The 17,149-nt window shown below is 37.4% G+C and overlaps 1 protein-coding gene across 1 annotated transcript in view; it reads right to left on the bottom strand.

The window, feature by feature from the left end:
• The window catches only part of DOCK2 (dedicator of cytokinesis 2), a 247,022-nt gene that overhangs the window by 124,162 nt on the left and 105,711 nt on the right, over positions 1-17,149 (bottom strand). Inside the window, exons 24-26 of the mRNA XM_053465366.1 lie at positions 15,109-15,179; positions 11,117-11,223; positions 2,286-2,425 (exon numbers count right to left, since the gene is read on the bottom strand). Of these exons, the coding sequence (XP_053321341.1) occupies positions 2,286-2,425; positions 11,117-11,223; positions 15,109-15,179 (318 nt within the window). The remainder of the gene's footprint in view (positions 1-2,285; positions 2,426-11,116; positions 11,224-15,108; positions 15,180-17,149) is intronic.

Below are 17,149 nucleotides of genomic sequence, written 5' to 3'. Positions count from 1 at the left end.
AGGAACATTGGCCTCACAGTTCTCTTTTATAATATTCTAACACTGTGGGAAACATTTCACAAGCTTCAGCAATGCAATATAAGTTTCAATATAAAAAGGGCAAAAGTGTTTTCTTTCCTGAGCTATCATTTTGGCATTTCTCCTTCTTAATAAGCGCACAGTTCAATTTAAAAAAAATGATCATCAATTCCCAAGAAGTACAAGGAGTCTTGTTTTTCTTGCCTTCAATATTGATTTACCAAGTATCCCAGACAAGAGCTTAAACAAGGTACTTGAGAGGAAATATTTCCCTACAAAATACAACATCGTTGCATATACATATTCATGGCCTGCTCTACCATGTAGGCAAAGTAGCTGGCTGGCTAGGGCGCATAATCATTGTTCACCCACTGTGCTCAAATAGTGGATTATTGATCTGACTATGAAAACAAGTTTAATAGGAAATAGTTTCAGAAGGTTATCCTATGGCAGCGTATTTTTTCAATAAATTGCTTATGAAACAAGGGGTGAAACACACATAATGATTATTTTACAGTACAACATGGATTTGTCCTAATCAAGCTCTTTAATATTAACAGGTATGAATAGGGAGACTTTTCCTATAACATTTTTGCATTTTTAACAATTGCTTTTGGGAACTTTAAAATAAAATTCATATAACAATGTATTGTATATATATCCTCTCACTGGCATCAGTAGCTATTATATTAGCATTATAGTGCAGTCATCCATAGGTTACTAATGCAACTGTTATAGGGAAGTTGCAAGCTTCAGCTGGTATCACTGATGCAAAGAATAGAAGCAAAACAATGCATCAGAGCTAAATATAACATAGCACCATTGAGAAAAACTATTTCACATGAAGCAGTGCATGCACTTGCAATTATTACCGTATTTGCTCGATTATAAGACGACCCCCCAAAATCTAAATATTAATTTAGGAAAAAAACAAAAAGCCTGAATATAAGACTACCCTATAGGATAAAAAGTTTTACTAGTAAATATTAATTAATGTAAACATTTTTTTTCATATTTAATAAAAGCTATGATTGAGAAAAATATATATTTTTTTATTTCCTTTTATTTGCCAACCTGCCCCCCCCCCAGTTTTGCACATCTGCCCCCAAGGTTGCCACTGTGCCCCCAGAAATGCCTTAATCCCCCTTTATTTGCCACTCTGCCCCATGATGTGCCTTTTAACCCTCTATATGCCACTCTGCCTCTAGAAATGTCTTATGCCCTCCTATATGCCACTCTGCCCCATGATATGCCTTTTAACCCCCTATATGCCAGAGTGGCATATAGGGGGTTAAAAGGCATTTCTGGAGGTATATATAACTGCTAACAGCAATCAAACTCCTATCAAGCCAAGGCAGCCAGTACATGCAGGAACCTGGGGATGATAGGAGTTTGAGTACAGCCTCCCTATGCCATGCTACCACCCCCCCTTACACATCCATGCTATCACACACACACTCATTCACAAACATTTAAAAACTCATTCATTCCATTAATCACACATACACACACACACACACACTCAAACCCCCCACCCCCTTACCTGAACTGCAGATCTCCCACTCGCAGACTTCTGCGCAGAGGAAGGAGGCAGAATTATGTGACACTCTGCTAGCTTCCTGCTGCTAATAGAAGAGACGCTGCTCGGGACCAAAGCACCGGTAAGCAGCCTGGCCCCAGCAGACATTTTTTTGAGGTCTAATTAGAAGACGACCTCGATTATAAGACGAGGGGTATTTTTCAGAGCATTTGCTCTGAAAAAAACCTCGTCTTATAATCGAGCAAATACGATATTAATGCGTTAGATAATCTATGATGTATTATCATGTGCATGCATTTTAGCTTTTGTCCATCGACACCCTTTTGTCCTGGGATAATGAGTGAACTAATTTATGTCCTGTATGTTAACCCAGAGTCTCCATTTTCTCGTTAAAACCGCCATGTTTTCCCCCAATTGTTAGGGGTGGTTGAGTTCTTTCAGAGACTTTCCCCCGGAGGAGCACACTTTACTCCAGATTGGCTACCCACCTGTTGCCAGCTCACCCTTCGAGGATGGCGACAGCCAGGGATCTCTGTAGCCACCTGTTTCATGCAAGAATTATCATAGCCCAATCTAGTTGATAAACACATTGAGTGCTACTTATTATTATCGGCCTCAGTCTTAGAGGGACCTTCTGGAGATAAATCAGTTATTATTAGATATTCATTTTTTGTAAAAATACTGATATATTTAATTATATTATATATAAATATATAATTATACTTACTGGATCTTGGCAACTGAGAACCTGAAGAATACTGTTCAGTAAATCCACACAGTACTTCTTCTCTCTGAGTTGGGGTAAGTCCTGTTCAAACAATCCTTTAAGTTCTTTGGTTATCATGGGAAGCAAAATGTCACGACATTCTAGGAGTAAAAGCAAATGCTGGTAAGTTATTTTTACAATTATTACTTTAAATAAACTAAAAAGTATTTTATATTTTTTCTTCAATACCTGGAACATCACTATTATTTGCTGTTTATTTTAACCTACCACATCACTCCTTTAAGCAACTACAGTCTTACTTTTAGTTAAGCACAAAAAACTTCTTAAGGTGGGTAGAAGCCTTCACACTTTAATAAGAAATGTTTTAAGAACTACTGAAACTAGTGGGTCAAGTACCATGTTCAGATTCAACATTAAAACCACCTAAAATTGTTCTTCAATGGGTCTTTTTAAAAATACATAAATAGATAAAGGTATTATCATTATTTATAGTATCTTATTACTGCTGTACACGACAAAGGCATTTAACACGCCAGTGTGAGGGGTGCTGCAGAAGATAAAAGGACATGGCTTACAGACTCCATTCATTAACATATACACTGTGTCTGCAAAGAATTTGTTCAGTTGTCTATATAGACACTCTCAATGTAAATCTATCTTTCGTGAAATAAAGGTCATCTAGCTATGAAAGATCTTAATGCCTAGCTATTTTTTTTTTTTTTAACTACAATATAGAATTATGCTTCTTCCTGCATTGGCATGATTTTAAAGCCGCTTACATTACACTGTAAAGGCAGGGTATTATGTGCTTTATTTGAATTCATTTAGTACAGAGGCATAGTATTCACCAGTTATAGCTGCCTAACCAGATCTTGCTCTTTGAAGACATTTATAAGACTGTAAACTAACTTATAGGACTTGTTTAGTTTCATGAGAAGAGTTGTAGAATAATAGCTGACATGTCTTCTTTGAAAGGGCTGTGCTGTTAAACAAAAGATTATTCTAATCTACATAATCAAAAGGGAGTGACATCAATGTTATGAGGATACAGAATAGTGATTGCTTTACGTACAGTAAAAAAAAGTCTCACTGAGGGTTTTTAAATGTGACATTCAAAGTATTATCCCTCAAGACCCACTTCTTTAAGGATGCTTACAACATAGCACACTGACGGCCTCCCATACTCCCACATTCCTTTAGCTCACCTTTCCTAGTCCCTCTCCTGCAATACTTTTACTAGTGTGGCTGGTCCATCCCTAACAACGGCACTTTTCCCTATTGTGTAATACACCCAACTCCCTCTAGACTGTAAGCTCTTTTGAGCAGGGCCCTCCTCACCTGTTGTCTCTGTTAGTCAATTTGTAATGTAACATACTACTTGTTATGTCCTGTCTACCCATTGTACAGCGCTACGGAATTTGATGGCGCTATATAAAATAATAAATAATAATAATAATAATATTATTTAATAATCTTTATTTCAATTTTATTTTTAAATGTTATGCTAAGATGTTGCAATATAATGCAACAGATTTTGCCTATTTATCCTAAGGTAAGAAAAACAGCTCATTCTGCAATGTATTTTTGGGGTAGACTTTAAGTGTTTCTTTTCCATAAAGTAAAAGGTTTGTATGATTTATTTTATTTATTTTTTGCATATGTGTGTACATTCCATTTACTAACATTGGCAGATTTATTATTCCCTAACAATGTATTTTATAATGTCAGTTTTATTAAAAGTTTTATTGAGTTTTTGTATTTTCTGTTTATGAATTTAGTTGATAAAATAACTACATAATTATCTTGCATAATGTCTTATTAAATACACATTCATTATGCAAAAATTAAATATAAACTATATTTTCATAATTTCCTTTTTCTACATTTTAAAGGTGCTGTTCCTGTTAGAAAAAAAACATTAACTGATATCTCTAGCACATTGAGAATATAAACCTTAGGAAACCTGCCATTTTATTACTCCCTTTGAACACATAATAACATTTTAATAAGCTTTTCTAGTTTCTGTGGCAACAACCTTTCAGTGCCTGCCTTTGTTATACAATAATTAAAACATGTTCTATACAATATGAATGAGGCAAAATATCCCACAAATTTGGGGGTTTGGACATTCAACAGCATTGGCACTGATGTTTCTTATGCAGTATTTAGTTACAAAAACGTTAAATTTGGCGTAGGTGGAGTAGGTGGAACAACCTAAATGAACACAAATGTTTCAGGTTTAGTTTGACATGTGTGAAAATCTGAAGTTGTAATGCGTCACCACTGTGCCTTCTCATGGCTCCATTCCCATGATCTCTCTCCTTTCCACTGTGATTGTATCACTAACTGCCTCAATTCTGTTTCCAACCGGATGTCTGCAATATTAGCTTTTTTATTTTCCCCTCCTACCAATGTTAACATTCTGTTGAAAGATTCCCTTTCATCCCTATCACACATTAGGGTGCCCACATCCACCATGTTTTCCAGGACACATAATTTTTACATATTGTTGACCAGCCCAGATAACGTGTTGGCTTGCAGTATGGGGGATAGATGTATAACTGAATAATTGGTTCCTTTCCATGAGTCTAAACATCCCACTAGGATGCAGGGCAGCACTTAATCGTGTCCTGGAAAACATGGCCAAAGTAGTCACCCTACCCCACACAGCTCGCTGCCTCCTTGTGGTAACTGACTTTGACCTCACATTCACTCTGTTCCAGAAAAAAAATTCTGCCTACATCTGAAAACAATTGTTCTATTTTCTCCTTCCTAACACAAGACACAACTAAATATCTTGTTTACACACTCATCATGTCCATCTTGATTACTCAACTCAGTTTTAGTTGGTCTCCCTCATACTCACCTTGACCCCTTACACAATGCTTGTACACGTCAATATTTAATTTAAAACCGACACTATCGACTCTCTGTTATGAAGCACTTCATAACAGTTCCCCTACCTACATCTACCTCACCAATTACACGCCTACCTAGTTCATCCACTCATCTGATGATTCTCTGCTTTGATTTCTAAGTCTAATGCACAAATATAACATGTCTCAAGTGCTCCCCTATTCTTTGGAACGCCCTACCCCAGATTTGACTCTACATTTGCATCTAGTCCACACTTACAGCCTCTTACCAGGACCCTAACAAAGAAAAGGAATCCCAGCACTCCAAACAGCTTCCAATCTTTATGATACTTTATTAAGGGAGAGCAAACAAAAGCAACATTTTGGCCAAACAGGACCCTGTCTGAAGTGCTGTTTGTTCATAGTGTGAGCTGTTGAGCTACAACTGATCTCCTATTTTGGACTGATCTGGACCATTTTGGAGAATCTGGGCGCACCCGTCAAGCCAGCCCCTGTGTGTTACCCATACATACATAAATAATGTGCACAATTAGCACAATAAGTACTGTATTACCACTGTATATTTAAAGTGTGAATTAGAGCCATGGGTTTTTGATTGGTGCCCAGTCCAGCAGCCCCTGAGTGTTTCCCAGAATATGTGTCTCTACAGTTGTTGTCCAAGGACCTCCTTTCTCTTAGGTGTCTGGTGCATGGTAATCCAAGACAGTGAGCATGCTAATCCAAGGGTCCATTTAGAAACGAAATACCATATTTGCCCGATTATAGGCTGCACTTTTTTGCCCCACTTTAAGTCTTTAAAGTAAGGGTACAGCCTATAATCAGGGTTTAGCGCAGGGATGCGCAATTGATATCACCGACACCTGGGACATGCAGTTCTGGGCACCGGGCAGGTGTTTCTTTTTTTCTTTTTCATTTAGCCTTGCTGTGGGCAAGCAGCAGGGTTAGGATCCATGTCCCCGCATCGCTGCAGAGAACCTGGATCCTCAGCCGGCAGCCGGTGGACGTGTGCACGATGCAGGGAACCCCGCTGCTGTCGGCACTTCCGCCGGGCCTTCTATGACGTATGTGTTACCTGACCTTCTGGTGCTCCACCATAGAAGCCCCATCGGAAGTACCAGCCAGCAGCAGAGGTTGTCTGAGCGCATTGGGCAGATATTCACTGGCTGCCAGAGAGGAGGATTCCCCGCAGCACTGCAGGGGACCTGTATCCTCCTCTCTGGCAGCCGGTGAACATCTGTGCGATGCGCGCGGACAACTTGCGCTACTGCCAGCACTTCTGCCGGGGCTTCTATGACAGATAGATGTATTGGTATTTAGAGGGAGTGGGGCAGAGTGGAATATCGAGGGGCATAAAGCATATCTGGGGGGGGCAGAGTGGCATATCTAGGAGGCAGAATGGCATATCTAGGGTCCAGAGTGATATATCTGGGGGGGCATAAAGCATATCAGGAGGCAGAGTGGTATATCCGTGGAGGCAGAGTGGCATATCTGGGGGGGGGAATAAAGGATATCTGGGGAGCAGAGTGGCATATCTGGGGGGCAGAGTGGCATATCTATAAGTAAAGTGCATTATGAATTAAGGGGGGCCTTAAAATGGCTATTGCTTTTCTGTTTGTATATATAACATATGCTGACTAACTGTATAATAGATACCAGAAATGTTAAGATACATGTATTCCTGTTCATTAGATAAAATACTATTTTGCTATTCCACTCATGTGTATTTTTTCTTTAAAATAGCACCAAACTATAAGGGTGCGGCCTATAATCGGGTGCGGCCTATAATCGAGCCAATACGCTATTACATTAGAATATTGGCTTTTATAGGAACAAACCAGATGCAATATATGATGTAGTGGTATTGACATACATAATAAATGTAACCTGAATATCGGTTTAATAAAAAGCACATGCATTACCACTTTGTGTCAGTGGACATTTTTTGCAAGCTTTAAATATCAAAAGACGCTTTGTAAACACTCGTTAAATGTGTAGCTTATTTGGCAAATGTTTTTGAGTTCTCCAAAAAAGCAATGATGGCAATATTTTAGGGTACCCTATAATGGATAACTATATTCTAGCAGATTAATTTGAACATAAAATTATAATTACACATTAAACCACATACTGCTAGCAATCAGAATGCTTTACAAAAAATTGCTGACCTGTTTTATCATACTACAGAAGTTGCATACATGACAGGAAAAGATTGTGTAGCTGCCAGTTATTTTATTTTTACCAGTAAACAAGTGTTTGGTCCGTATTTCCATAATTAGAATTGAAATTTTTGCCAGTTCTGCATTCTTCACATTGGAGATGGACAATATTCTTTCGCATTCCACACTGGATGACATTTTTCTAATTTTGTTTTTGTATTATGTCTCTGTTTAAACTTCACAGTTACTTCATTACTATACTATCTAATTATCAGTTTATCCAATTCCAGTAGAGATAGATTTTTATGGTGTTTCTATATTATCTGCATTAATCATCTATTTATTTTGTGCTTGTTTGTTTTTAACACACAACCAAGTGTAAGTTGTGTCTTTATGTTAAAGATTGAGGATTATTTATGAACTTTTACAACAGTTGCTCTGCTTGGTGCAAATTGGGACTGCCCTGTGGAAAACAGGATGGTTGGGATATTGATTGGCTGGACCAATGGGATTGAAGGAGTTAATAAAAGCCCTTTATGTATTTAAATGTTTCTATCACATCCTCTGTTTATCTTTTCTCCAAGTTATACATACTTGGTACTTTTTACCCTGCAAACCATTCATCATTTTGGTAGCATGTCTCTGAACTCTCTCCAGAATGCCAAGATCGTTTTGAAGATTGGGTCTCCAGAGCTGTACACACTACTCTAGGTGAGGTCTGATCAGATACAGTGATATGCTAATACACAGCAACCATGCCCACTGTTTAACACTTCAGAACATCCAGGGACATACTCTGGCCTACACCTAAGGCGGCATATATACAGGGGGCGGCAGTCAAGCCAGCATAGCCTCCACAGGATGCATTAAAAGGCATTACATCATATCCCGTCATACGAGGACGCAGGCTGCAGCACTTTAATGCTGTTTACATCTGCACAGTACTTTTCCAAGCTGTGCTAATATAGAGTTACAGTTTTGTAATGGTATCATGATTTAATTACACGTCTGTCACTCAAAAAATATTTGAATATTTCAAATCACCGATCTTAAGAGATGTATATAATTGTATACATCTGCATGTTCATTTATAAAAAAAAACTTAAAGAATACAGAACTTCACAGTGATGGATTTGCATTTTTACTGATACAACAGAAACATTCTAAAGGACAAAGCTGGGATAAAAACAATTCTTGATTATAATAGCTAAGTTGTGCTATTTTAAAGCATCCTTGGAAGTCAGTGGACTATGGTGCATTCTGGACTATAATGCAGGTTAAAACTGTGAACCTCTTCTTTTATTTCTACTTCAACGCTTATCTTTAAGATTTAAGGGAATTATGTTTAAATCTGACTGGTTTGACTTTTTGTATTAACGAAATCAATTTACATTGATTCAACATTTTTAAAATGCATTGTTTTGCAAAAGCTTTTTAGTAATCTTCTTACACATTTTTGCTTCTGGGAGAAACACTGATTTGAACATAAATTTAAGAAACCTTCCGGATCTTTAATGTCACTATGTGGTTTATAAGAGCTAAGAAAGAAACTAAAAGTTATATATTTTGTATTAAAATAAAAAAGCAGTGAATATAAAATGCCATATATATTTTTAATATATTTTCCACCTGATAATAAAAGTCTATAGGACTAGCAATCTTCATCCTGTGGGGCAAGCAAAACCAGCTTGATCTATGATCACTTTCAAGCATCTGTGATTTGTAAATTATATATAATTTTTAGCTAGTATGATGCAAAAATTATTTAAAAACATACAAATAATTACAATAAATGTCTTATGCATATCTTCATCCCAGCAAATGTCTTCATTGATTTGTGTTTTTTTTCTAGCTCTGTTATGTGTGCTTGGTACTTTTCTTTGTTCTTTTACAGTTCCTTTATGTGGCAGGTGCCTTATAGTTTTGCCAAAACAAAGTATTAAAGCCTCATAATTATTTTAGACATATCTAACAGACACCTTGCACCTGTGCCCACCGATAATGTATCACTTGTGATTCCAGTATGCAATGGAGAAATTTGGAAACATTGTTTTCTAGCATAAGTTGAAACAGATGTTTAAATACTTTAGTTAATACCCTGCCTCAGCTGACATTTGCTCTTTCCTCAACTCTCTTATTTAGTTAAACCACACACTTGATATACAAAAATCATGTAGATGGATAGATAGAAGATGCAAACACACTTATACAAATTACACACACTTACTCATACTCACATACATACACTCACTTACATACAAACACACAGACATACATTCACTCACACACAATTACACATGCATGCTCACACTCAAACACAATTAGACATCTATGCTTACACGTGCACACTCATTTTCACCGCAGAAACACGTGATGTAGCGTAATGTAAAACGACCCAGATACGCTCCTGTCTCCCCGTGCCGGTTCAAAATAGTTTAGAAAGGGCCCTTCTGACCTAACGTGGTGTGGTCCAGGTAGGAAGAGACCTTTCTAATCTATTTTCAATCGGCATGAAGAGACAGGAACCAGCGGCACGGGCCCTGTCGCAGCTGTGACCACTGCGACTCCTGTGGCGATGCCAGTGCAGCCATGCTCACAAACACAGGCTTGTCCAGGGCCTCATTAATATTATGGTTGGTCCATGTTATATATTTTATGTAGGGTAAATGCAGCTTATACTATATGACCAAATATGACCAATATTTATATGTGGACATCTGACCGTTAAACATATATGAGCTTGTTGGACATCCAACAGCTTTAAAAGCCTTTCCACATTTTTTGGAGTCTGTCTGTAGGGAATTTGTGCCCATTCAGTCAAAAAGGCAATGATGTAGGATGAGAAGACCTGGCTAACAATCGACTTTTCAATTCACCCCAAGGTGTCTAATGGGATTAAGGTTAGGGATCTGTCCAAGCCATTTGAGTTCATCTACATCAAACTTGTCAACCATGGAACTTGCCTTGTGCACAGAGGCACAGTCATGCTGGGACAGGAAAGGGCCTTGCCCAAACAGGTGCCACATAGTTGGAAGCATACAGTTGTCTAAAATGTAATTATATGATGTAGCATTAACCATCACTAAGGGGGCTAGCCCAAACCCTGAAAAAGAGAACCAGAACATAATATCTCATCTACCAAACTTTACAGTAGTCACTATGCATTCAGGTAGTGTTCTCCTGACACCCATCAAGCCCAGATTTGTCCATTAGACTTCAAGATAGTGAAGAATGATTCATCACTCTACATAACACATTTCTGCTGCTCCAGAGACCACTCCAGTGGGCGCTTGGTATTACGCATTGACTTGTGTGAAGCTGCTCGGCTAGGGAAATCCATTATATGCAACTTTAACATGCAACGCACTTTAGCACTCGACAGTCCCTCTCTGTCTAACGCTTTGTGGCTCAGTTGTTACATCTAGATGCTTCCACTTCACAATAATAGCACTTAGAGTAGACCAGGGCAGACTTGTGGCAAAGGTGGCATCCTATGACAGCAGGCCTGGACAGGTCATCTGGCATAGTGGGCCACTGGATGGCAGAGCCACACATTAACCCCCATGCTACATAAGCATACAAACCTAGCCAGGGCCACCCCGTCATTTTACAATTTTCACTAACCATGCTTCATTATGTTATAGAAGTGCTGATTGCTACAAAGATGATACTTCACTGGGTACCTTACAAAAAAATGTAATACAGCTGATCACAGCTGTTGTCTGAGTAATCTATTTGCCATTTACTAGTTACAGACATTCACTATTTTTATTTATACTTAATATAGCATGAATCTTACCTTGCTTCTTAAATAAGTTGCTGTGAACAATATCATTCATTGATTGCACTTTTTGTGGCTGTAGTTTTACAGGTGGTATGCACATGTAGAATTCATACAGAAGCTGGCTGATAATAGATGAAGAATAAATAGCAGACATTAAAGCCATCATATATAAAGGAACATGGTAATAATTCTATTGCTGAGATAATGACACGTGCTGTGTTTGTGTTACTTGGGAGCTAATGGCATGTTTAGCTCATAATACTTTTTTATGACTGTTTTTATCCATAACTTAAACTTAAGAAAAAATATCAAATATGTTAATACTGCAAGTCATACGCAATGAAATCATTTTTCATCCATATTATTTACATAATCATATGAGTGCAAGTCGCTCATCAAAAAAGTTACAATAAAATCAAAACAAAAAAGTTGCGTTGACACTACGAAATAGGCTAATAATATGATAATGTTGTACAAATATATCCAAGGTCACATTTAACTTTCTGGAGTTCGGATCAGCAAATATATAGAAAAAAAGTAAGTATTCCAATTTAGGACTTATGGAAGGAGAGTTCACACTCAGTAATGGAAAACAGACATATTGCAGAAAAAGCTAGCTCTATATACCTTAGAGTGGAAAGGAACATACAGACCTACTAAATTATTGAAAACACAGGGTTATCAGTGATCCAAGGAAATACTTTAAATACATTTGGATCAACATCAACAAATATTACACTTAATACAAGTACAGTACATCTTTTTGCAACTTCAATTAATTAAGCTATTGTGGATATAAATAATTAAAATTTCAATGCAATTTTACCTACACATTAAAACTTTTTAATTACATTTTCTGTGTCTCGTGATTTATACTGTAAGTTATATGGAACAAATTAATTGTAGATTTTAGTCATCTAAATTCCAGTTTTGCAAGTTATTATCCCTGTTTTATTAGTGTTACAAGACGAGTATTTATTGGGAATAAATATTTGTATTAGAGAACAAAAACAATGTTTCTGTTATACAGACTTAAAACTAAACAACGTTTAGTTTTTTTTATTATGTGTATTATTGTATAATTGTTTTTTCTCTAATTTTTTTTTTTTCTTTGCTTGTTTGTTTTTTGTGTTATGTTTTGTGTATAATTGTGTATTCTTTTTAACTGGAAAAAAAAATACAGAATAAAGAATATATCTAAAAAAAACCAAAAAAAAACTAAACAACGCAATTTTAAAGGCAATATGAAATGACAGAAATAAAAAAGAAAAGAAATAAATGGTTTTCATCGTATTACCTGGGCTCCATGAATTTTGTTGCAAGATGAACAGGACTCTTAGATACTTTGCCTATACTGAATTTCATCCCTCTGCAACTGCTGTCAGAAAAATGTTCCTTTCATTTGTAGCTATTTTTGTGCTTTTTGGGCATATTCTAATGATATACGGTGTTCTACTCATGACATTTTCATTTTTTGTCAAGACTTTTGTGAGATGAGAACACTTATTTGCGTATTTTTTTTTCATATTCCCCTTCATTACCAATATTAGCTGCTGCTTACACTGGGTCATGTCTGTGTTCTGAGGATTTTCGGTGTATTTTATTTGTGTAATTTTTTTTTTTATAGAACTGGATAGTACTCATTAAGCATGTTTTGTGCAAAACTTATTTATTTCTACATCATTATTGGTGTTCTTAGTTGCACATTGCCAGGCCTCCCTGTTTGCAGATTACCAATAATTTTCATTCCCGGAGTCAAGCTTTATGGAATAATTTTTATTTATGGTATTGCTCAGCCCTATTTTCATGCTTATTGCATATTATTTTCATTTCAGATTCATTTTAGATAGCCCTCACTGCAAATCAGTGCATGTATTTTTGTGAGAGAAAACAAGACTTCTGTATGATTTAACTCCTCCTCAGCTTCCTCTACTTAAAGCAGAAAGCATTCATATGTATGCTCCCTGCACATGGCAATCACACTCGTGAAATCATTGAAAATAAGTCATCTCCTGAATGATCTATGCAAGGAAGCTCCCTTGAGTTTGTCCTTGATAATGCATTAAGATGTCAGAAAGTTGAAATGTTCAGCACTCTTTGGTGAAGATACCCTTTTATTGATATATAATCAATATAACCAATTCAAACATATATCGTTCCCGGGCCCACCATAATATTCATTGCATTGTGGGAGATATTATCTTAAGGTAGACCTGGTACCGGGACAATTCTCACATTATTTAAAAGCTTAAATATGGTCGATATCAGGGCCGGCCCTACCATGGAGCAGACTGGGGCAATTGCCCCAGGCGGCACTTTTGAAGAGGCGGCACTTTGCCGCCCCAAGCGCCGTTTTTTTCCGCATCCGATGCGGCTACTGGTTTTAAAAAACCGCCTACGCTGTAAAACCGCCTACGTTTAATTATTTGTAAGCGGTCGGCTTGCCTGCATGCCGATCAGTTCGGCTCTTCGTCCCGCCCCCTTGAAGATGCGCCGTGACGCTCAAGGGGGCGGGCTCATGCAGAATAGTTGCTCGTCACCGCGTGACAAGGAGAAGATCTCGAGGGAGAAGAGCACGTCAGTGGAAGAAAGCCAGCAGAAAAAGTAAGTATTTTAAAAAAAAAAACTGAGGTGAAAGACGGAGGGATGGAGTCATGGAGTGACATATTCATGCCACTAGAGGGTGGCTGGGGGCATAAGTACACAGCAGGGTGATTAAGACAATCTATACACAAAGGGGAGGGGATACACATGGGTATGGGGGGCATTACAATTAACCAGTACAAAAGGGGGGGTCAAAACACAAGGGTGGGGGGCTGGCTGGGGGCATCAAATAAATCAATAGACAGGGGTGTGTTCGGGCAAAATTAACAAAGGGGCCTGGCTGGGGGCACAGATGCACAAAGGTGGCAAACACACAACAAGCAGCAATGTGGAAAGCATGTTTTTATGCTCTTAGTAGCTTATCCCGTCCTGATGTGGCTGAGCCTGTCCTGGTGTGTGTGTTTGGGGATCGGTGTGGCAGAGCCTGTCCTGGTGTGTGTGTCTGGGTGTCAGTATGGCAGAGTCTGTCCTGGTGTGTTTGTCTGGGTGTCAGTGTGGCAGAGCCTGTCCTAGTGTGTGTGTTTGGGTGTCAGTGTGGCAGAGCCTGTCCTGGTGTGTTTGTCTGGGTGTCAGTGTGGCAGAGCCTGTCCTGGTGTGTGTTTGGGTGTCGGTGTGGCAGAGCCTGTACTGGTGTGTATTTGGTTGTTTCCTGGCTCCTTTCTTAATGCAGGGATAAATAGAACTTTGAAATTTTTATTAATTTCAATCTGAATAGATTATGAAAAAGGAAACTTAAATTCTTCAGAGTTTTTGAAACACAATTGCTGATTTCATTATAGAGGGGGCTGTACACCACACATACGGGGGGGGACTATAGAGGGGACTATACACCACACATACGGGGGGGGCAGCATTTCACACTTCGCCCCAGGCAGCACAACGTCTTGGGCCGGCCCTGGTCGATATTATGTTTTAACTCTTTTCAAATTTTGCAGCTGTTGCAATATTAATAGTGCACCATAATTATCAGTGAGACATACTGTATATGGCAATTATAAAACCCTATTATAAAAAATATAAAAAATGCAAAGATGTAAAATAGGAAGTTTACCAGAATTCATAATCCAGTGCATGAACTGTTATGCCTAAACAAAAGGCACCTAGCAGAATGTGAATGGTTTAACCACAGCAAAACAAAGCGTTCTTTTATATATTAATGAAATGTTTTCATAAACGCAGGTCATCTTTAAATGGTATGGAACTTACGCTTATTTTATTAGCCTTAACATTTTGAAGATGTTAGTGATTTGTCAATGAATGAATATGATAGATCTTTTGAATACTTATTAATGCAATATGGCTAAAGAAATGAAGAAGGATAGAAAATACTTCCTGTTTTAAACTGTCCATTTGTATGTAATCTCTAGGACATATTCAATAATTTAGATTTATTTATTAGTTACCTTAGTAGCCTGGCATCAAATACTGTCTCCACATCATGAAGAACAGAAGGTAGATATTTCAAAGCAGCAACCTGTAAAGATAATAAATCAGTAAAATGATATTAGCAATTGCATTTGCTCTCGGTTGTCCACATTCTGAAATTAGATATAATAGTCTTATAGCTAAATACTTAGATATAATAGTACCAGAAAATCTCTAACAATTTAATGTTCTAAATGCATCAGCAAGTTACACACACACTATAAATGTTTGATAGCATCCTATTGATGAACATGGAAACAACATCTGTTTAATCTTCACGTAAGCTGAAGATGTGCAAAAAGCTACACTAATGAAATAGCAAGCAAGAAATAATTCAAAAAAAGGGTAGACTGGATTTGCCAGTTGGTTCTTTTTCACAGCATGTATCTATGGATCTGTGTTTCTTTATTGCTCAAGAGAGTAATGGATTTTCTATATTTTCTATTTAGTCTAGATAAACTTTAGAAAATAGGGTTTTTTTTCTTGGAAATATACATTAAATGAGTCACTGGAATCCCAGCAAGGTAACTTATAAAACATAAATTTGACTTTGTTCAATACTGCTTTTTTGTGTCTCCCACTCATCTGTAACTAATGGATACACGTGGTCCCACATTTCACTTTGTAGTAGGAAGGAAGTGGATGCTAACGTATATTAACCCCTTCAGGACCGGGATTTTGATACTAACGTGTCGCTAAAGGACCGGAGCCGTTTTTGTGTTTTTGCCATGTCTTTCTTCAACTGTAATTTCTCTCTTATTAATTGGTGCACCCACACAAATCATATATTGTTTTTTTTAGGACAAGTAGGGCTTTCATTTGAAACCATATTAAGCTGGGTAGTACATTGTTTTGTTTGAAATAAACTGGAAAAAGTGGTGAAAAAATGAAAAAAACGCATTTTTTTACAGTTTTGTATACATACAAATTGTACACACATTGAACCAATGGGAAAAAATTATCCCAAATATATTCATTGAGTTGTCCTGATTTGGAAACCACCCAACATGGCCAGGATTTTCATCTATTTTGACCAGTATAGGGCAAATATTGCTAGGCATGCATCGTGTTTTTGAAATGTAATTTTTTGCAAATTTGGCATGGTAGTCTAATAACTGCAATAGTTGTCACAGATACTGATTATCCCCCCAAAATTATATGTTTATGAAAAGTAGATAAGTCAAGGTGTACAACTAGGGTCATTTTGACACTTTTCAAACAGGGATTTTATCGCCAGTTGCTGCCAAATTTTGAGGTATTTTTATATTTTTTTGGGTTTTTTTGCATATGTTGCAATGTTGCTTTAGATTTTATATTATATTTTGTATAGAATTTGTGCAACTGCAGAAAAAAACACCAAATTGTGTTCACCAACATCCCCCGGTTCCAACAAGGCCTCACATGCATGGTTCATGCATTTTTTGAGGAAGCTATGAGGGCAAAACTGGAACATGCGCATTTTCGTTTTCACATTTGGAATTTTCAGAAATTGGTTTCCTGGGCCCATATCCCATTTGGGACATTTTGGAAGCCCCCCGCTGTAAATTACCCCATAAAAGTATATATTTATGAACAGTAGACAAGTCAAGGTGTTCAACTAGGGTAGTTTTGACAGTTTTCAGCTAGCCATTTCTTCACTCGTTTCTGCCAAACTTCACAGGGAAATTATTTTATTGCGTTTTTAACGCATACATTTCAATGTTGCACTGAATTTCTTGCACACCATAAGTGCAACAGTGGAAGAAAACACCACATTTTGTTCACCAAGATCCCCTGATTCCAACAAGACCTCACATGCATGGTTCATGCATTTTTTGAGGAAGCTATGAGGGCAAAACTGGAACATGTGCATTTACATTTTTTTAAATATTTTTTTTATCAGATTGCTTGTAAGTGACAGGTTTAGGCCGCTGACATCAATCAGGGAGACCGATCAATAATCAGCGACTTAAAATGTCACCGACAAGTGATCAGGTAATAATTATGATTATTTCATTTATTAATAATTTGTGTTTTTTC

The sequence above is a fragment of the Spea bombifrons genome, chromosome 4 (assembly GCF_027358695.1).
Source record: "Spea bombifrons isolate aSpeBom1 chromosome 4, aSpeBom1.2.pri, whole genome shotgun sequence".
Taxonomy (NCBI): Eukaryota; Metazoa; Chordata; class Amphibia; order Anura; family Pelobatidae; genus Spea; species Spea bombifrons.
Note: the sequence above shows the minus strand (reverse complement) of the source record. Positions and strands in the feature narration are given on the sequence as shown.